This window comes from Rhipicephalus sanguineus, chromosome 10, assembly GCF_013339695.2.
Source record: "Rhipicephalus sanguineus isolate Rsan-2018 chromosome 10, BIME_Rsan_1.4, whole genome shotgun sequence".
Taxonomy (NCBI): Eukaryota; Metazoa; Arthropoda; class Arachnida; order Ixodida; family Ixodidae; genus Rhipicephalus; species Rhipicephalus sanguineus.
Window position 1 is genome coordinate 24,072,032 of NC_051185.1, and position 23,071 is coordinate 24,095,102.

Sequence of the window (23,071 nt, forward strand, 5' to 3'; positions counted from 1 at the left end):
GTGGCTCACAGAAATCGGTAAGTCAGGTGCGATGGCACGGATCGGCATGAAAAGCAATACTGACGGCATAGTCGTAATTAAAGTGACATTGACGTAGCTATGCCAAAGTACTCTGAAGCACTTCCGACTGGTGCAATGTTGTTTCAAGGATATACTTATTACCGGTTGTTCGCTCGTTAGCGACGAAAATAAAATACAGACATCTGTGGTTCTCATGTCGATATGAATCTTCAGAGCTAGCGACGCATCACAGATTTTTGTATTTCTATCTGAATTGCAGATATAAATATGGAGAAAGCAATTGCAGTAATTGAGCGAAGCGAGGTTATTTAACACCAGCACAATATAATTAATACTTTACACGTCTTTTTTGGGGCAGAAAAAATATATGGGCGTACAAGCAGGCAAATTCAATGTGCATAAATCTCGTCATTCCAGTAATTACCCAAGAGCCGTCCAATACCACGACACTCATGTCTTGTTATAAATACCATGACTCAGTTGGTATCATCAAATGATTTCACATGCATATTACAAAATATCTTGCCAATATTAGACGCTACCTGCTGCTATGAACATAGCGTCAAGGAAAGAAAGCAAATAAACTAACCCCACCTAACCCCACCGTAGTTCTGTGATGCCATGACACCACGAATCAAAACTAATTCATGAATTGTATTAACACGTACTATAAGGATCTTGCACAACATCAGGCGCTACAGACCACATTGAACGTATCGTACAAGTAATGAAACGGAAAAAAAAATCTAAGTATGAACGGTCGTCCTCGGAGACGTGTCTTCAATCCCTCCCGAAGAGGACGTTCGGCTTCCTCCATGCGAGGCTAAGAACAGGCCATCGGACAACTTCGGGAACAGCGACCGCACGAACATGCGGTCCATGCGCCGCTCTTCCTCTTCGAAGTAGTCCGCGAGGTCGCAGTCCAGCTCCGATTCTTCGACCTCGATCTCCCGGGTCGCCTCGAGGTCGCTCGGACCTCCCCGCCGGTTCCTCATGCGCACCGCCTCGGCCATGATGGCGCCTTCGTCACCCATCTGCTTGCCCACGGCATCGTCGTCCTCTCCAGGACTGGGCGCGTAGCCTGCGGAAGCCTTGGCCTTCAGCAGGGTGATGGAGACGGCGGCGAAGGCGACGACGCCGATGACCAGGCCGACGCAGTACGTGACCATCTTGGTTACGCCCCACAGTCCCTACATACGAGAAGGGCGTTCCATACTCTGAGGTGGCCGACAAGTATAGAAACGGTGTTCTGTCAAAGGCTCAATTTTCGTCGATCGCTTTACAATGAGCTAGTCGAAATGACCGCAACGTTTGTCGAGTCACCCCCTGTTAGGATTCAAAGCGCCCGGTGTGACATAATTGCTGGTTTTTCTTGACGGAAAGTAGACGCTCGAAACTGTTTCTATTAAAATTTCAAGCGTTACACTTATCTTGATGTAGCTCAATATCCCGGCACGTCCAGCTTTGCGGCCGAGGTCGTTGACCTCCACGGTAGTATTATCACGGCGGCACCGTTCCGCAATAACTACCTTACGTGCCTTAATACTAACTTCTCATACTTAAGCGTAACTAGTTACTGCACTAGTGATTACGTTCTTGTTGTGCTTACTGCATTACTACACTACTGCATTAGTGATTATGTTCTTACTGTGAATATGCCATCACAGTCATTACTGTTATTAGTGATTATGTTCTTACTACTACATTAGAGATTATGTTCTTGTTGGTTGATTAATTTGTAACCTTCAAATTTGCTGCTTCTGCTGCCCAGCGAGGTAAGGCCTACTCAGGAGGTTCAAGTCCTCCTTTCGCATTACTTCGCGGCCAATGCATGTATGTATTATGCCCAAATAAAGTTTATTAATTCATTCACTTATCTCACAGTGTATTACCCTGACTACCGTGGTGTGCTGTACGTACCGTAATCATTGCATTTTTTTTTAAATTCTACGAGTCTCTATTCGACCATATTCAGCCCTCGGTATATTACCATTCTGCCTACCTGCAGCCACCCACCCATGCGTCTCTTTATCTATGAAGCTATCTACACAGTAATGACTCTGTTCCATACTACCGTATGCACCCTAATTTTCCTTGCATACTACTTGTCTGTTGGGACCTATCCATTCATCGGTCTTTTTATCTACGCAGCAATCTAGAATGTCATAGCATTGGCATTCATTCTGGGCTACGTTCCAATCCTGGACAGCATCGTAGATAGTCTACGCTGACAGCTTCGAAACAGCATCGAGCCCTAGTTGTCCGAGTAAGAAAACTCGTCCGGATGACATCTGTGCGACGTGATGCCACCTCACGTCGACAAGAGGAAGCTAAGAAGAGACAACGTAACTGCAATTTTTTTTTACTTCTCTCGCGTTTAAGACTACGAAAAATTCAACGTATCTTACATTGAGCACGTGCAAAAGCGTCTGCTTCTGTGCAGACGACCATACCGGCGAAATGAGAACTATCCGACCATTTCGCTGAGCCACCATCTTGTTTGGACAACAAAGTAGCCTGCGTCATTTTTGTCTCCGATGCCGTCTTCTTTGAGCTGTCCAATTCGCCGGTTACGTGACAATTTTAATGGGGCTTGATATGGCCGCTGTCCGCGTAGCTCTCTATTAGCCGTCTACGGTGAGTATTGGAACAAACCCCTGGAATCCATTCCGGCAAATGCAGCTGAGCACGGAACACAGGTCGAGTCAACCCACCTGCGCTACAGTTCTGGAGTCGTGAGGCAGCAGGCAGAAGCCGCTCTCTGCCGGCCTGTCGTCGGGACACACGCAGAGCCCGCGCTGACAGCGGGCAACCGCCGACGCCGCCGTGCAGTCGGAGTCGATCGCGCACGAGACGCGAAGGCAGGTGCGCTCGGCTGACGAGAGGGCGAACACGGCTCGGTAGCCCGGGGCACAGAAGCACTCCCCTTCCTCGTGCAGGCAGGTTGAGTGGTTGCGAGGACAGGGGACGTCGAGGTTGCACTCGCCCACCTGCGAACGCATAGCCGAGAACGTTTAGCTGGCATGAAAATCGCCAGCGAAACGTTCTGTTCTCGAAGAATGCTCATGAGAAGGCGTAAGCTTCTGGAGGAAAGCTCCCGGAGGAAAGGACTTCCAGATGCGTAATTCTGGAGTAAGGCTTCTAGGGTACAGCTCTTCCGGAAGCTTTCAGAAGCTTCGGGAGGAAAGGGCCCGAGAAGGACTGGGCACGGAGAGGAAAGGAATGTCGGCAGAGTGGACCTTTAGACAGGGTTGTTGTCTTTGACAGGTCAGTTGCTCCCTTGCCTTCGAACACCTACATTCCATCAACATTACTTGTTCAGCGACTCCTCATTCAGCTTTCCTGCATGAAAAGCATACCTGCGGCAGCCAAACTGATTGGCACTAAGGCGTCACCGGTGCTGGTGCTTGCCCCTTCAAAGCAGACAAGTTGCTGCCTTGTCTTCGCCCAGATTAGCAACTGCTCCGACAAAGACAAGTCATTTTGTGGAAGCGGTTGCTCCAGTGACATTCCGCCTTCCACAACTTCTTGACGAAGACAAAGTGCTACCTTCTCCTCGTAAGATTAGTAACTACCCTGAAGAATATACGCCCTCTTGTCGAAGCGTTTGCTCCAGCGGCATTCCCTCTTAGAAAACATCACTTCCCATTATTACAAACGTATTCGCAGTAACGACACCCGATTTCCTCTTCATTGACAGTGTAAATAGTTTACGCACCTTGCTTTTGCGACACTTGTTCTCAACGAGGTCAAAGTCGCTGGCACAGCGGCAGTGGCGGCCGATGCAGCGTGTGTTCTCCTCGGTACACTCCGAGTCGTCGAGGCAGTCGACGGGATCACATCTGCCGTTGGTCATCACGTGACCCGCAAGGCACCAGCAGCGACCTACAAGGACGTCGCTATTTGTTACGTATTTATTGATTTCTAATGTTATCGATGGTGTTCTTTTTCTGTAACATCTTACAGGTGTGCTCGCACCAACGGCTCACCCTGGTGGCAGGACGAGAAGGCGCCGTGCATGTCGGTGCACATCTTGTGATTGAAGCACTCGAGGGGCATGCAGCGCTTGTGCTTGAGCACGTGACCGCGGCCGCACTCGCACTCGTGGTCCTTGCACACGGTCGTCTTGCCCAGCTCTTGGCAGTCGGGGTTCGAGTGGCAGTGCAGCCGGCAGACCCCTGCGGCGATGACTTTTTTCTCCTTTTATTCATTTAACTATAACGTGAAACCGTGGTTAGAGATCCTTAAACAGCCCAGAAAATTACAACATGGCGGGTGTCTACGACAAACTCTCTGAACCTAGCAAGTGTACTTTCTGAGACATGTGCACCAGGGCCGTGGATAGGATTTTATTACGGGAGGAGTCCGACACAGCTATGATGTGCGCGCGCGTGTAGAGCACAATACAAACTGCCAAATTTAGAAGTGGGTCGCCACCCAGACCCCCCCCCCTCCCTTTGGCTACATCCATAATGTTACACCCAGCTGAGTGTTTTTGCTTCCCCGCAATCTTTCCTGGCTGGCAGAAGCTGTTGTCGCGTTTACTGTCGTTGTATTCTTATTTTTCATGTCGTTGTTCACGTTGTTGTTCTTGTCGTCGTGTTATTGTGATTGTTGTAGTTGTTCACGTAGTAGTTCACGCTTTCGTTCGCGCTGTTGCATTGCTATTACTCATGTTCTTGTTATTGTCCGAATGCTTCAACATGCATCACCTTCAATATTCGGTACCGATTCGCCTAATCTTAAACCTTATAGCAGAGTTCATGCATTCAAAAACACCCACGCACGAAAGCGTGCTACGCGTACCTCTGCTCTCGGTCCAGCCTTCGGCACACTCGCACCGGCCGGACGGGGCGCAGTGAGCGTTGATGGCGCTGCAGTTCTCCTCCTTGCACGAAGACCAGAGCACGCTGCGAGACATCACCGCAGTCACAGACTCGCTGACGCGCAGGTCGGTGTGCCTTAGCTGTGCCTCTACAGTCAGCTCCACGTGCCTGGCAGCCTGCGTTGTTTTCGAGCACCCGTCAGTATGGACGATTTTACGTGGGACACATGGGTGCCGCCATCTTGGGCTGTTAAACGAATGTTTTTGTTTTTGTTTTTTCAGTGAAAGGCTTGGATGCCTCATCAAAAGCGAAAAGTGACCGGCATCCCGCGTCGGCATCTCCCGTCGGCGTCCACACGAGTGAAGCGAAAAAATCATAATCACGCGACAACGTCACCACAGGACGTCATCATGACGTCACAGAAGACATAATTCGTGGTTTCGTCATGACGTCACAGTGACGCCACGTAACGTAACGTGATGGCGTCATCACATGATATCGTAGCTCGGTCAAAGGTGGGCCGCTGATCACGGAAGCAATGCAAAACCGATGTGCCTCCGATCTTGGATGCAGTTGAAAACTACGTTAGGCGGAGAAAGTTTCCGTAAGGTGGCGGGGTAGGATAAATGCATAGACTGAGAAGAAAAAGAAGATGGCTTTCGCCTTACAGTCGCCTTAGGAGAGGGCATAAGAAACCCTGTGAGTTCTTTATTTTCCTTTTTTTTTATCGCGACATGAATTAATAACGTCATGAAACGTCGCATGTACCAATCCAATCGTTTTCGTGCGTATAAGTCTACAATAGCACTGTACGTTTAGTTGTTAAAGTGTTGCACAGTTAACAGCCCACCACGATGGCAGCGAAACCCATCCGTAAAATACTCTATACGCTGGAACGTGTCACCCAACCGTAGATTAAGTTCTCGAACATTAAACTGTATGGCTTGAGCACTTATATCCACAGAGTTTCATAATAGTAAGCCAGAGAGAAACCTGGCGCTAGTGTCTATGGGAGCTGCAGCGTTAGAATGATGGGTAGTACATCGATTTGTATAAGCCTCGTTATTTCGGCTCCGTGTGGCATGCAGCCACTTTGCCGCAAGACGCGGTTCATCAAGAGTTCAGCAGTCACACTTCCACCTTGACCCTTTTATGCTCACTACTTCAAATCAGCTCACGAGGTTCACGACGAGCCATTCTTTTATCCGAAACAAAAGCCAAAACACAACAATAAACAAAGCCACAAGCGCGTACGAAGCCGCAAGCACAAATACTAGGCAAATCCATGAACTACCCATCATTCCCACGGTGGCTGAACGATCGCCACAGCGCCATAGTTCACTCTAGTAAATATTGTAGGAAACATTATGCTTACATTATCGACGCCACCATATTGCAGTACAGCCATCCATACAGTTTAATACTTAGGTTACTGGAGGGAACACCGTCGCTGCGAAAGTTCAGGTACGACGGAAGCAATAACGTAGCACACGTATTTGTCTTATCTGTACGCTCCAAGAGGCGGAAGTGTGTCATGGCCGCCACGTTCTTGACAACACCAATATGTTGCGCTGTAGGCAGTGTTTATTGACGAAAAAGACAACTAAACTTGCCATAGTCGAGAACGCTCGCTGAAAAGCCGTTTATAGCAGCTCTGCCGAACAAAATAGTCAAGATACGCAGTTTGTTTTAACAGTGCTGTCGGATGCATGATTATGCAACGAAGCGAATCGAAGCGGGTGAAAAGGTGCTCAAGGCTCATATATACTGCATGTGTGTGTGTGCGAATCGGGTTCGTTAAGGTTAGTAAGATTAATAGGGTTAGTAAGGTGTGATGACGGTCGGAACGAGTCCGATAATGACCGATAAAATTCGGATGCTTCCGGTGAGATTCGATAGGGGTCGGATCGGGTCTGGTCGTACACGACTAGTGTCCGGTCCCGTTCGATCTAGCCCGTTGAGGTCTCATAGGGATCGGTTGAGTTCGATACACTTTGATACACCAGGTACAGCGTTATGGAAGGTTGCGAGACTCGCACCAAGAAACTACCTGTAGTAAGATTTTTTTTTTCTTTCTTAGACTCTAATAAAAGAACATATTTTGTTCCTTAGAAATAATCAAACTCCGTTAATTACACGGTTTTCAATAGGTTCCGGATCGCTTAGTGTCTGCTTTCGTATCGTGGCCTACGCGATTGGTTCCAATAGCGCGCAGCAGGAGCCTATCGCGGAGGCCACGTTTACAACGACGAAATCCAAGCGCGAGACGCGCGGGCTTCACATTTTGCTGACCAAACTTTTTGCATAGCTTCTACAGCTTTGCATCTGACGTTTTAACGGTGTATAGCGCGTCGTCATGTCCATTGCGTAGAACGTAAGAATACTTATGTGTACGACAACTGCGAGGCTTCTGTATGATTTCTTTTTACCTTCGGAGATGGGTCCAGGACGAACCTCTTGCTGAAGGAAACCAAACCTGTCGACTTTTGGGGCACAAGGACAGTGTGCGTGTGGTAGACTACGTTGTCGACCAGCCATGTAACCTGCAGGTTGAGGAGACGGACCCATGCAGTCTTCAAAAGTGAACTTACGATCGTTGCCAGGACTTCATGTTCGAGGTACACCTAGCACGTTAGAAGCCCCGCAAGTTGGACAACACTTGACGCAAACACAACATTTCAGCAGCCTTTTTTACCGAAGCGGGCAAGACGAGCAGCTTCAAGAGCCTTGCCTTGCGGGCTCAGTTGTTCGCGCATTGTGCATACTTCGGAGAACAGCATAAAGCCATAATTTTCGTAACAAGTGCTTTTTGTAAGAGGAGGAGGGGAGGAGAAGGGGAGGAGGAAGGTTTCATTTATCACGAAAGGGAAGGGAAGGTGGAGTAAGGAGCGGAGGATTCTACCCCAGAGGTCTCCGCTAGCCTCTTGGCCCAATCCAGGATCTGGTCCTGGACATGGGGCGCCGAGCTGCACATGGCAACCTCGTTACTATTAACGTTAAGAGGTTTAGGTGGTCGGTGTAGTGTACAGCTCCACATAATGTGATCCAGATTGGCTCTTTGATGGCAGAAAATGCATAAAGGGGAGGGATATATCGCAGTGTATATCAGATACCTTCGTAAGCATTTAGCTTGGAACGCTTAATTGTATGTTTTACTGGCTGACAGAGTCAGTTAACTCGTTGCTAACACTGCACAATTCATCTAGCGCCATTCTCTAAGTTGCCCGGTAATGTATTTCGACGCACAATATTTTACCATCATTTTATTCAATAACTTACTTATCATGGCAGTGTATCCGCTTAGCTACGATTGCGGCTGCACGTATTAATTGCGAAAGAGGCTAACTAAATAACAAACATAAAAAACCTGCTGTTTTTACGAAAATTTCAATAACCTACTCACCGTCACGGTAAGGAAGAGTGCAAGAAAACGTACTCTATAGACAAGCATCACTTACTAACGGGCGTGCTCTTTTTAAATGATTCAGACGTTTCACTACTTTATTTACAATACATCGAGCCGTAGCTGTGGCCCAAGCAGGGTCAGGTCTTACACACAAAACCCCGGTCAGGTCTTACACACAAGAAAAGGTTCGCGTAGCATACTGACATTATCAGAATAAGTCAATCTAAATAAATTGAAGCGATTTAGCCATGAGTGCATAAAATAACAAAGTTGAAGTACACTACACTAGAAACGTACATGTTGTCGACAGAGTCAGCGAACAAGTCGAGCACAACGAACGCCGCGACACAAACCTGCGTGTCTCCGTAGGCCCGAAGTTCGTACTCGACGACGACTGGCTCGAACTGCTCGAAGGTGTACAAACGTCGGCTCACGTTCACAGCCATCTTGAGGTCGTTGCCCAAGTGTCCGCGCGGAGTCTCGTAGCAGGTGAACGCGCGACTCTTGCCGAAGAAGGCGCGACCCTGCGTACGTTAGCGTCAGATTCATGGCTTCTCCTTGCGCATGCGAACAGTAGAGATATTCAGTTTATGCGCAGATTTAGAATTCGCGAATTATCCACTATTATACCTGAGGAGTAAACGTGAGTGACATGATCAGTGCCGCCACTTGCCGTTGCAGAGCTCAACTAGAAGAACGCAAATATTTAATGCGGTAACGAAAAGTGCACTGCTGTTTATCTAGGCGAAAGCCTTCGATGCCTCATCAAACGTGAAAACTGACCGTCGGCGGCGTCAACATGAGCGATGCAAAAAACGTCACGGGGCGGCCGCCCCCCCCCCCCCCCTAGTCAGCTGAGAGGAGGGGTGGGGGCCAAAGTCTGCCCATTAAATGGACTTTAAAGGGAGGGGGACGCTGCTATGAACCTTCACCCGCCTCCCCCCCCCCCCTGAAGGGGAACCCTGCACACGATGGGTATAGCACGAAAGTGAAACGTGTCCTTACAGTAGAAGTCGAACGTTTACTTTACATTAAAATAAGAGAGCTTGCACAATGTCTGTTGGTGTTTGGCAACTATAGCACCGTTTGACGTAGACGCACCCGCGTTGACGCTTGGTGCTACATCTCCATCCCGACGACTCACCTCCATGATCAATGATTAAACGAACCTTTGTGGTGGCTGTAGTAGCGAACGGTGAGAGCGTAATCAGAGAAAGTGGTGTGACAGCCAAAAGAGCGTCGCTGATTATACGCAGAACTTGGGCTAAGGTCACCATCCCGCGGCATGTTAAATGGTTACGGAACACCACGCCCGGACTAGAGGTAAACGCAGCGCGCGTCGTGTCTGCTCTCTAGCCCGACCGCAATTTTTCTCGGGGCGAGCGTGAGCCGGCAAAGCGGTGTTACAGCCAGAGGAGGCATTCGTGCGTCGCAGAACTATTTTTAATATGGATGAATGCTATGAGCGAGGCGAACGCTTGGGCTAAGGTCGCCACCTCGCGCTGTGTTAAGACGTTGACAAAATTGGACTTCTCCTATTGGAAGCGCGCCGAATGGGACGGACGCGTAGCAACGGCGCGTTACAGGAGCTAATTGGGATAGCCACGGTCATGATGCCTTAGTTCGCTTTAGCGCTCCCAGACGCCGACACCACCCCGCCGACCAACAACACTGTGAGTGGAAAGTGGCAGATATAAAAGGGGCTTTTCCAGGGCGTGCGGCCGTGGCCTAGTCGATATCATGCGCGGCATCTGATGTCGCGGACGGAGAAGTCGTGGGTGCGACACCCGCTGACGAAACTTTTTTCTTCATGTTTTTCATTGCGATCTGATCGTGTGCATTTTTCGACGTCATTTCCGTGACGGAAACACGTCACGGAAGTCTTGGTGGACCCCAGAATATAACACTTTCGTGTCAAAAATCAACATCACGTTATGGTGTCATCATGACGTCACATATCGCCAAAATTTGTGACGTCATGACGTCACATGATCATGTCATCGCATTACTTCGCCGCATGGTCAAAAGTTGGCTGACCGCGGAGGCAGTGCAAAACCAGGTGAGGTGCAGAAAGCTTGCAATGCCTCCGATTCTGGAGGCAGTGCAAAACCACGTTAGGCGCAGAAGGCTTTCGGAGAAGGTCGGGGGATAATCAGTACGTCGACTGACAAAAAGAAGATGGGTTTTGCCTTCGAGTCGTCTTAGGTGCATACATAAGGGACCCTGCGAGTTTTAATGTTTATTAATGTTTGACTTTACTCTTCCACAATGCTTCATATATGCCTACTATTTGCAAACGTTCTATCCCTTAATTATAGCATTAATGCGAAAAGCTACCCTTTGTTTCTCGTAGTCGATGTATATGAACTGCTGTAACTTATTTTGTATTTCTTTTTAAAGGAGGTACCATTGCAGGCTTCAACTTCTGGACCGTCTTTTGCATATTACCATCCAGTCTTTCTTTTCAATCATCAAAATAATCTGATACTGAGGGACGTTTCGAGAAGATGACCCTAACCGCGTACCTGGGGACATGAACAGGGCGTGCACGGTCGCCCCTGCGCCTCCTGACAGGGCAGCACCGAAGGACACTGGTCACGTGTCCGCACTCGCACCCGCCAACCGACTGCTCGCGAAGCGTTGCCGCTGCGCGCCCGGCACAGGTAGCGTCCCGCGTTCTCCACGGAGGCGTTGCGCACCAGTAACAGGCGACGGGCCCTGAAAGACCCACGTGACCATCAGTGTCGACACCAAAAGCTTCGGGCGAGGATGTCAAAAACTCCCGCCAAGAGGTAGAAAATATGTTTCTTCATAATTTAAAGGTTAACATTGCGCAGAATTCTGTCTGCTTGGAAAGGAATTTCCAAATGCGAAGCATTTCTTAGTGAACTACTGCGACTTTGAGAGTATCTATCTATCTATCTATCTATCTATCTATCTATCTATCTATCTATCTATCTATCTATCTATCTATCTATCTATCTATCTATCTATCTATCTATCTATCTATCTATCATTCTATCTATCCGCCTAGGACTTCGTGCTCTCCTGGCCGTTTCGTTAATGGGACGTATACCAAAATTGGCATGGCACAACATGACTGTAGGACAAACATAAATTATAGGTCGTAACATGAAAATTATGACATGCATGTTATGAATGGCATGATTTACATGCCACGGCTTCGGTGCTCTTGCGGCCGTTTCGATAACTTGATATATACCAAAATTGGTGTGGCGTGACAAGATTGTCTGACAAACATAAGTGACAGGTCCTATCATGCAAATCGTTACACGCATGTCATGTACAGCATGATTTACATGAGATGGTCTCGGGAAGCTCGCGACCGTTTAATTATATGGATATATACCAAAATTGCTACGACGACGCATTTCTGTATGGCGAACATAAATGACAAGTGGTAACATGAAATCATGACATGTGTGTCATGTACACTGTTTTTCTCATCCGTTAGTGTGCATTTTACCAACGCTATATCCGTAACGGAAATACGTCAGTGAAGTCTGGGTGGACCCGGGCATAAAACACTTTCGTGTTAAAAAACCTGACGTTTCGTGTCCCACTCAGAACCTTCTTCAGGGGTGACTGGGGGCACCAGAAAGCAGTGCTTGTATAGCCTTCTGTAGGCCGTGGGGTCACGCCTGTTCTCAGTGGTGTGCCGCAGTCGATGGACTTCAGTGCATCGTTAGCCTTTCATTTTTGTAAAGTGAAAAAAAGTTTTTACTTCTAATCAGTACCTTGGTTAGTGTCGCTCTGTTTCAACCACAGTTTCAGAATAGTACGCTAGAGGGAAAACTAGCGCCAGTGTCTATGGGAGCTACAATGCATGGCGCTTCAGCCAGCATGGGAATGATGGATAGTACACAGATTTGTCTAAGCTTCGTTTTTTCGGCTCCGTGTGGCTTGCAGCCGCTTTGTCGCAAGACGAAGTTCAGCAAATGTTCAGCAGTTCCACTTCACCACCGTGACCCTTGTAGGCTCACCAGTTTGAATCAGCTCACTAGGTTCACAACGAGCCGCTCTTTTATCTGAAACAAACCTCAACCACGCGGAGATAGAAATCCCAAACACAACAAGAAACAAAGCTACAAGTGCGTTCGAAGTCGCAAGCATGAAGACTAGGCAAATTCATGTGCGTACTACCCATTCCAACATCGATGCATTCCAATGGTGGCTGATCGACCGCAGCGCCAGAATTCTCTCTACTAAATATTGTAGGAAACTATACGACGAAGGGTAGTAAAGCTTTGACGTTAGCAAACTAATGTGCCGCCTGATACATTTCACACTTGGGCTTCCACTTTGTGGCACCCGTTCTACCGCAACGCATAGCCGCGTCTCCCGGCAGCAAGACCATTTCGTCGTCGCTGTCGATGTTGGCGAAATGCGACCATGAGCGTCCGCCTGGACGCGACCAAGTGGAGGTGGGAAACCATTCAGTTTTTGATCCGTCGGCATCGGAAGCTGAAACGTTTTCATACTACGCGTGGTCGCAGCCATCCTATTTGCCATACACATCTCCAACGTCACACCTTTTGCTGCTCTCTTGTGACGTTTTCGCTAACGGTTATTGCGATAAGTCTGGTAAAGGAGCCAAGCTTCGTTTCTGGACTTCAAAATTCAATCAAGTTAGCTTTACGTCATCTGTTGTCTGTCAAAATACGCCATAACAGCTCTAACAACCACGCAAAGCTCATGCTGTAATCAGTTTCGTGTCAGGTTACCTTCTTATTTTGCTGTTTGCACTCATTCATTTCATTTCATATTTATTTCCTTAAGGACCCCCTAGTGGGTATTACATAAGGGGAGGCTCAATGTGCAATCAATGAGGCTGTCACGATGATCATTGTCAAGTTAAATTTGATATGCTATGCATGAAGCTTGATGGGCAGGTGATTGTGGCGACATCGTGGGAAAGCCCTTTAACTCGAAAGTCAGGATTCTCAAGTTATAACTGAGAGCCATCTTCTCTTATCTGTCCCCGACACACCCCGGAGTGCCCGAGAACTGCGTACGCGAATCTCATTGGCTGATGGCACACCCTCGTGGAGTGCAAGACTGCCAGTAACGGTTAATCGAAGGGACCCAGTGGACCTCAGCGAAGCTCTGTCTGCAACAGCTTTTTAAGGCGAAAACCTTTAATGTCTCATACTCGCGGTGTCCGTCCATCCGTGCCCTGGCACGGTGCCAGCTGTGGCCTCTCCCCCTCACACTCTCAAAGCAATCACGTGATGGCACAGCGGCGCATGGCAACAGTTGCGCGTTGCTCCTACCAACGCTCCTTGCGCAACTCTTGCGCAACGTGGCGGCGGCGTCCATCGGCGCCGTCCGTCCGTCAATGCGCAACAGTTGCGCGTTGCTCCTACCAACGCGCGTTGCGCAACTGTTGCGTAACGCGGCGGCAGCGTCCATCGGCGCCGCCCATCCGTCAATGCGCGAAAATTGTGCGTTGCTCCTTCCAGCGCATGTTGCACAACTGTTGCGCAACGTGGCGGCGACGTCCGTCGGCGCCGTCTGTCCGTCAATGCGCAACAGTTGCGCGTTGCTCCTTCCAACGCGCTTCGCGCAACTGTTGCGCAACACGGCGGCGGCGTCCGTCGAACCCGTCCGTCCGTCAATGCGCTACAGTTGCGCGTTGCTCCTTCAACGTGCGTTGCGCAACTGTTGCGCACCTTGGCGGTGGCGTCTGTCGGCGGAGTCGAAATGGCCACAGGCTTTCGCCGAACACACTTTGGAATTTACAAAGTGTCCTTCAATTCTTTCAATTGTGATGAAGTGGTCGATAAGTTGAATACGACGGAGTATCAGAGGCCTATTATTTTGAAACTCGATACTACATTATCATGAAATAAAAGTTAGTTTGTGCATGTGTCATTCGAATCGACAGCTACAAATACGAGCAAGCTCATAAGCAGCAGCCTATAGTAGTTGTTCTCAATTCATGTTGCATCTGCAACTCTTTGGTGGACTGCTACAAAGAGGTAGGTGCGGCTGCGACGAATAATGATGACGCAGAAATAAAACATTCACTCCATTTTGACGGCAGGACTATCGACCTGTAACATGTTTTTTTCGAGTTTTAGGGACACTGCTCACGCGTAGTGGAATACATATGATAGTCTCAATCGTCAGCAAATTTTCCAAAGAAAGATGATGACTGAGAGTCGGTTACCTAAAACTCTCTCAGAGTAGAGTTTAGATTACTCCGAATCTTTTAGGTCTTGCTTCTGAACCGCTGGAAATCAGGACTCAGCGAGAAGCGCATGCGATAGCTTAACACTATACATTCGAAGAGTACTCAGTACTCTGAAGTCCTCTCTGTTTTTTTTTTCTGGAGAATCACAGAAGTGTAAGACATTTTTGCAGGGACAGCTGCACAGAGTTCTCTCCTAGCATAGTATGCAGTAATCCAAAGTTCCCATCTTTAAATCAAGCTTCTATGAGTTAGATTTCGGGGGCGGCGGCATAATTCGCTAAAAAACCGGCGCCGCCGAGTGTGCAGAAATGCAGCCGTACAAAAATAGTGGCCAGAAAGTGCGCCGATCGCGTGCCTATCGTATGTGCCGTTTTGCGATAATTGATGCTCTCTCGATCGTGGGCATGTCGGCGGACAGCCGTTTCTGATGTGTCAGTCTGATCATTTAATCGAGGTCACGTGATTTCTGGCTGCCACATTTCATTGTTGTCTTCCATCGTTGCACTTCATTGTTTCACGCGTGACTGTCGTTGTTGCCTGTAGCAACAGAAGTGTTGCGCTGATAAGGACGTGAATGAGGTCCGAGTCCCGGCATGGGAGAAGATAAAAAGTTGGGAGGGAGCTTCGCGCAAAGCGATGGAAAGAAAGAAAAGTAGTACGTCAGGCACGCACACGCTAATCTTCGCAGGCCCCAATTTTTCCCATAGGAGAAGGGCTCCTAATTTTTTTAAGGGCGCCCCACAATCTTTTGAGGCAGGCGTGCCCTCAGGACGAGGGCAGCTTACGACGCTCAAATAGTACAGTACCCAGTACTCTAAACAGTCCCCGTTTTCTAATTAACAGAAATCATCATCTCTAGGCGCCAGATTTTCTAGGGACCTCCAGTTCTTCCACAGAGAGCTGCATGCAACTTTCCTGTACGTAGCGCTCTGAAGCGTTCACATTTTTTTTTTGTTCTAAACACGTCTATTTTTGCGAAGAACAAAGTGTAAGCTTTATTTAAAATAGCTTTCTTTCTGAATAAACAATAATCCGATTTCTTGTATGGCCGAACATGTTCTAGGGGAAGCTGTATGGAGCTCCCCCATAATCGCGTACAAAGCTCTCTACATCACACGCATAATTTTTTTTGGCACCATATCCAATTAGGTCGGTGGCTCCGCTGCCAGCGTGCTACCACCGCATTGTCGAAGGGTAATCTTAAGGACCACTTACTGCGCTGCCGCAGTGCTCACAATAAACAGTGTTCTAAAACGACTACATTTTTACTGAATACGCTTTGTTACCAGTACCAAATAAAACTCTGTGTAGATGCGGTTAACGGTTCGACGTTCTCCTTTCGTACATTGTTAATCTTGCGTACGTCGCTGTTCGGATTCGGGGAGTGCTGCATAATGCTCTAGGTCAATGACCTCAACCTAGATTGGGCCAATAGGGTAGCGGAGGCCTACCCCCGGGTAGGCCATTCTTCTTCCACCCCTTTCTATCCCGGAATAAAAAATTCAGCAGCTGGCTAAACTCTTTCTGCACATGAAGGCAGAAGCCTGCTTCGCACTTCGTAATGCGTTACGTTTTACAATAGGGAATCGGACTCCTTGTAAGATGTAGGGAGCCGTAGTGTGAGAGACGCGCGTTAAATTACCTCGACGTTATCAGTAGATTGGATTGTTCCTCCTCCGATGCGTTCGGCAACTCACATGGTGTTGCAATAACTCAAGAGTTGTCCCACTTTTGACCAAGCGACGATGTCATATGATGACGTCATCGCAAAATGCTAGAGGCCCGTGTGGTTAGCTTTAGGTGCACGTTAATGAACCCCAAGTGGTCAAGATTTCCGGAGCCCTCCACTACGGCGTTCCTCAATCATATTGCGGTTTTGGCACGTAAAACCCTTAATTATTTAAAGAATCCTTAATATCGAGGGTTTAACGTCCCAAAACCAAGATATGATTATAAGGGACGCCGTAGTGGAGGGCTCCGGAAATATCCACCACCTGGGGTTCTTTAACGTGCACCTGAATTAAATACACGGGCCTCAAACATTTTCGCCTCCATCGAAAATGCAGCCGCCGCGGCCGGGATTCGATCCCGCGACCTTCGAGTCAGCAGTCGAGCGTCGTAACCACTAGACCACCGTGGCGGGGCGGCACGTAAACCCTAATTATTATTATTATTATTATTATTATCTAATGACGTCATCAGGTAGTGTCATTGACGTCATCTCATAACGTCAGAACAAGACTACATCGTACTCTCCAAACGTTTCTCGCAAGGAGAAGGTCACGTATGTTTTTGTACCCCTTCATTCACCGGCCGCGTTTTGCTCAAGGTCATCACTCAACGAGACGCTGAAGGCTTTGGCCTTAAGGAACTATTAAGGCGAAAGCCTTAGATGTCACATCAGACGCAAAATGGTGACCGTAGGCATCAGGGGCGTCAACACGAGTTATCCGAAAAAATCAGCATCACGTGATGACGTCACTCTATGACGTCATCATGACGCCACATGTCACCAAAATTTCTGACGTGGTCGTGACTTCACTATGGCGTCACATTCTGATGTCATTACATGGCATCGTCGCTTCGTCATAGGTGGGCCGATTCCGGAGGCGCGTGATGTGTAGAAAGCTTGCAATGCCTGCGATCCCTGAGGCAGTGCTAGATCACGTTAAGGGCAGAAGACTTTCGGAGGGAGGGGGACGGGACAGGATCAATACATCGACAGAAAAGAAAAAGAAGATGGCTTTCGCCTTCGACTCGTCTTAGGCGAATGCATAGGGGACCCTGCGAGTTATTTGACCTCCTCCTCCGTCTTCAGCAGCCTACCTGACGGTGATTGTGCGCGTAGGCACGGTGAACAGGTAAGCGCTGACCAGGCGGCTGTCACGTGTGCAGGTGACGTGCGTGTCGGCCTGCGTCTCGAGCACGTACGAGAGGCGGACGGTGTCTCCCAGCGACCAGTCGCCCGCGCCGGGGTTCTCCGCTACGAGCGTCAGCGAAGACGTCTGCGATGCAGCCGAGCCGCGCAGGCATTCAGTCCTCTGAAGTAGCAGGAGCAGGAGAGAAGTCGCTAGGCGGATCGCCATGGCGTCCATGACACGAGAGATAATCTTCTTCTCGTTCATGATGTGACGATGATGAGGATAATTTTTTAATGGAACGTACCCAGTGAGGGATATGAGCCAATAACCGGGTGCCATACGATAAGAATTAATCAAGTTAAGAGAGACGGAAAATCTAAATTAAAACAATATACAAATTTTCTTGTGCATGTGTTCAGCGTCTACAAGATAAACTGTGGGCCGTCCAGAAGGTCCGGGAAAGGGCGGAGAGCCTTGGGCTCTCTGCCCCAACGTGGGAGGTGCCCTCTACACCTAGCGTTTAGCCAGGTGTTCTTCAGACGCAAATAAAGTTTCCCGACTACCACCACTTTTGTTCTCTTCAAAATCTTATACCCACTACAGAGCATACACCAAGAAGCAGGCTATCTTATGGTGGCGTTTTATAGAATGCTGGCAAAAAAAATGTTTAGAATTTCCCACCATGGGTGGCAGAAGAAAGATGTAGAAATGACAATGCAGATCCATTTTTTTTCGATATCATATAGGAACGCAGAAGTAAAAAAAAAGGATTATTCGATAAGTTTTGGAGTTTGATAATGTAATGCAATTGCATTTTTTATGTTTCCAAACAGCTTAGGAAGTACCGTCGTAGTGTAATATCAGCAAGACGCGCCAAAGAACGAAAAAAAAAGAACTGTCAAGATTAATGATTTGGCCGAGAAGGCGAAAATTTTCTCGTGTTTTTCTGGATATCAGTTATTGGTGCTTTCTAACAGATGTTTGATAGGTCGAGCTACATAGAGCAAAACATTTGGGGGGAGGTTTTGTTCGAAACGCGGAAAATTAAAGTTTATCCTTGCACTCCAACTCATTGGACAGTGTTCTCTAACTACAGGCCGGTACGACGCGTTGACGTGATACACAGCAAGCAAGGTATCAGTTGCTGGGAGCAAGCATCAGCATGCCTGGAGCTATCAGGCGTCCCACTGTACTAGAGTAAAGGGTACAAGGCTCTCCCTAAAGGGAGCCTATGCAGTAACTCTACACTGGAGTGATGGAGGGCGCCTCCAGCGGCAATGCAGGCGTCGCACCTCACTAGTGCATAAGATAAGATCGACGTGTAACCGTTGGCGTCAGTCGCCACTGTTTTCCTCGGCCCGAGTAAACATAAGAGGACGTTATCTCGGTGTTTCCTGAGCGTTTCGATCAGACCAGGGCATTCACACAGCAGTTCAGTAGGAACGTGCTCTACTGAAGTTCACTTACAGTACGCTCACGCGCATGCGCGGACGCTGTATGTATGGCGGGATGTCAAACGAGAGATACGCTTTAGCATTACCCTTAATACCTCTAACTACCTTCAGTTGCCCTGACAACCTTGCCACACTTGTAGGTAGCGCTGGTTGTGAGCAAATACGGTTGTCTGCAGACAAGCTGCTCACGTGTTTGGCCACAGTACCAGCTTATCTTTCTGCATTAAATAGAAGGTCTCGCCTCTTACTAAACGAACTAATCGAAATCATTTGATTTACTGTTAGTTCACTCTTAAGTGACGTGGTGCATTCTTGATTCACACTTAATTTACCCGATTCACTCTTGATTATCTTTAACTTATATGCTTCTTTTAACATAGCGTAGCTCCTAAGTTTCCACATTGAAAAAGATAGTCTCGCCTTGAATCAATCTGATCCCTTTACAGCGTGTCGCATTTGTGTCAATGCGTCCGTATCGGTGCGTCTGTGCCAATGCCACGCATGCGCACGCGGGCGTGACTGTAGTATATATACGCTGATGTGTCGCAAACGTATAGAACCTGCAATGCGCCTCTGTTAAACGGTACCTATGACGTTCCAACCCCTCCCTTTATTCGAGCCCGTTCGCACGTCCATTAGGCAAATCGAGCGTGAGCGGACGCGTTAAGCACGTGGGAGTCTCGGACGAAATGTTTGCTCAACACAGTTTAAACGGGGGTCCTCTATTCTTCCGCGCCCCAGTTGTGAATGCCATTATGGAGGCATACAGTACATTCCGAGAAATAGACCAAGCGGGGCGCGTGCGCATGAGTGCCGGCCTTGATGCTACATAACGGTCTTACCAAATGGAACGGTATAAATTATGCCACCGTGCGGGAGTCCACGCGAACAGCTGTGCACATATGGGGCGCGAGCAAACATACTAAGTTGATGCGGAAAATTCTACGTTCGCTGAGCTGTTTAACTGGCGTTAAGTGAAACGAAACTTTCGTCTGGCTTTTATCTTTGCAGGCTTCTGGATACGCCTCTCTCTCTCTCTCAACACAGTCGCTGTGTTGTGTGTATCATTGTCTGTTTGTCCGTGTTTCTTAAACTTTTGCGTTGCTGTTCTCGGGATCACGTGCAACCAACTAGCCCGCTAGTACTACCAAAGCAAGTAGGAATTTATAAGAAGAAGAAGTATAAGAAGAAGAAGAAGAAGAAGAAGAAGACGAGTGAGTATGATGATGATGAGGAGGAGGAGGAATAGTACTGGTAGTAGTAGTAGTAGTAGTAGTAGTAGTAGTAGTAGTAGTAGTAGTAGTAGTAGTAGTAGTAGTAGTAGTAGTAACGAAGGAATATCAACTGATCAAGCCCTCGTTTTCTTTGTTATGTACAACCTAATCAAACCAACCGAGAATGAAGCCAAAGAAAGTAAATGGTCATTACTTGTAGTCTTTAATTCTAATGTGCAAATTATGATATAAATGTAAAGAAATTAGAGTGGACGTAAAGACAACTGCCGCTGGTAGGGACCGAACCTACAAGCTTCGGATAACGCGACCGCCGTGGTGGACGACCACCGCTGTAGCTCAATCGGTAGTGCATCGGACGCGTTTTCCGAAGGTTGCAGGTTCGGTCCCTAGCAGCGGAAAGCTTTTTCGTCCACTCTAATTTCTTTACATTTGTATCATAGTTACCACATTACAGTTAAAGACTACAAATAATGTTCCTATAGTTTCATTAGCTTCATTGTCTCGTTTAGTAGCAGTAGTAGTAGTAGTAGTAGTAGTAGTAGTAGTAGTAGTAGTAGTAGTAGTAGTAGTAGTAGTAGTGGTTGTTGTTGCTGCTGTTGTTGTTGTTGTTGTTGTTGTTGTTGTTGTTGTTGTTGTTGTTGTTGTTGTTGTTGTTGTTGTTGGTGGTGGTGGTGGTGGTGGTGGTGGTGGTGGTGGTGGTGGTGGTGTGGTGGTGGTAGTGGTGTTGCAGACATGGAACGAGGGAAGTGTGCTTGCACACTTCCTTACAAATCACAACTAGAGCTCCGAAAGGCTGCTCCCAATCGAGCACATATTTCCGCAGCATTAGAGGACTATTCCGTTCGGCTTCTGCAATCCCCAGGACGCCGCTAACAAGCATCGGCTTAGAGTCAAGTTTGCGTGGTAGGGAGGGAAACCGAGGGGAAGGTAGACGACAGAGCGGCACGCAGAGCCGTGACACGGGGTTCCCGCGAAAGCAAACTGACGGGGGAGGAAAGGGATGCAAGTAAGCCACGGCATGAGTGCCGAGCCGGCGATTGGCCCCCTTACAATGGCCCTTTGTGATGTTAACTGCGCGGGGAGACAGCCGACTTGTTTCTGCGGCTGCCGATAGGGGCGCTGATGGGGAACGGACGCCGTCACCGCGAAAGAGAGAAAGCGGTCAGGGGAGTAGGTAGGAAAGAGTGAGGAGCTATCTGAAGCACTGTATAGGAGTTCTGCGGATTCGCACGTTCGCATGGCAATATGCGGTTCCAGGCGATCAGTATGGAGTAGAGCTAGGCAGCATTCGTGTGCGCCGCCTACGTTTTAGAAATCGCAATTGTGGCTTATTGGCTATGTTCAGGGCTGGGCAAAGATACTTCGAAATTGTATCGCGATACGATACAAGATACCGAGGCAAAAAGTATTGGAGATACAGATACAAGATACTGCCGCAATAATTGTATCCGATACGATACTTGGCAATTGTATCTTAAGATACTTCGATACATTCTCAAATTTGTTAATATACATCCATATAGTGTAGCAGCAAATGCCTATACATGAGAATGTATGCTTGAAAATTTCCTAACCGGGCTGACCTATATTGTTTCACTTGAATGAAATGTCTGTTAATATCTTAAAAGTTTCGCCCTTCTTGCTCAAAGTACATTAGTTTCCTTCCAAAACAACTTATTGGGGCTTGTTTTAGCTTCTTCACAGGACAACTCTTTATACACTTCGCTGACAGCGGTTCTTGCTTGTCAATTTTGCAGTTGATGAGAGTCGCTGCTCAGCTTGCCACAAGCTATAGCGGGGTTGCCATATATCAGAATAACGTCACTAAGAAGCCTTCGCACGGCGGCGCAAATACCGGCCGGTGTGGACTTTTACCTTGTCCGTAAAAGACAGTTTGCACAATACCATATATCCGGACAGGTGTACAGCAGCAGCAACGCTGGTAGCGACTCTTTTTTTTTTTTTGGGGGGGGGGGGGGGGGAAGGGGGAGGGACGCATGGTGTATACGGGGGTTTGAGAGCGTTCGCTAGCGGCCCGGCCGGCACACATGACCGTCTCCGTCCCATTTGTTTTTATTTTCTAAATAAGAATGTTCGTGAGCTACACAGACATATGACTGGTCTCAAGCATTTCTTTCGTGAGGAACATGTGGTCACCATGTGCCGAGACATAATCGTGGAACAAAGACTATATTTCAATCCGCGTCCAGATTTCACTCGTTGTGTACATCGGTATCGATGTTTCTCGAATCCTGACTCCAAATCCCCTTCAGAAATGACCTATATATGAGATATTGGAAAGGCTTTCTTTCAAATGGCAACGTCATTTTGTTCAAACTCTCTCCGACCCCACCATCATCACTGTCCCAGCCCTTGGAGCTAAATTTCGCGACTGCGGCCCGCCGACCATAAGCTGAGTTTGAGACCCCTAGTGTATACGTAGATGACGTAAACTGCAATGAATTTCCATGTTCTATTTAGCGTAAGGGATTCTTTGTTTATATCTCACTAACGTAGAATATTTTAGCAATTTTTCTTCAACGAGAGAACATGTGCACCACAGAAATGTCTCAGACGTATTGTATAGTAGCACAAAAACGTCGCAGGACACCGCCGCTATTCGCGCTATTGCCGCTTATAGCTTCCATTACATGCGATTAGTAATACGAAAAATATTTAAGGAGGCCTAAGACAAGAAAGACAATATATGTAAAATAGAGAGGTGGTTGTGTATCAAACATTCACATTGAATGAGTACAGAAACACACTACAGACGGCGCCCTTATTAGCTATCAGCATGAAGTATCGTCAACTTACCTGTTGAGACAATAGAAAATTCAGTGCCTATGAAGAATTGCCTGAAACGACTCGTTTGGACGCTCATGAGTAAAACGGAGCATTCAGCAAAACAACTTTTCTCAAATCCCCTTCCTAACAACTTTAAGATGGCTCCTAATGATTTCCGTTCTTATAATGAAAACTCAATTTCGCTATTTTCTTAAGTGGTAAGCAGAATATTTTGTACTGTATACTCAAGGCACGCCCACATAA

General features: G+C 47.8%; 1 protein-coding gene across 1 annotated transcript; it reads right to left on the reverse strand.

The window, feature by feature from the left end:
• Positions 1 to 767: 767 nt before the first annotated feature.
• LOC119406269 (uncharacterized) lies at positions 768 to 17,595 on the reverse strand. Its single transcript, XM_037673002.1, has 9 exons — positions 17,297 to 17,595; positions 10,779 to 10,971; positions 8,607 to 8,777; positions 7,277 to 7,390; positions 4,828 to 5,023; positions 4,011 to 4,199; positions 3,740 to 3,906; positions 2,736 to 3,011; positions 768 to 1,211 (listed from the first exon to the last, which is right to left on the reverse strand). Exons 1-9 carry the CDS (start codon positions 17,593 to 17,595, stop codon positions 768 to 770), a joined length of 2,049 nt encoding a protein of 682 aa, XP_037528930.1.
• Between the last annotated feature and the right edge of the window lie 5,476 nt (positions 17,596 to 23,071).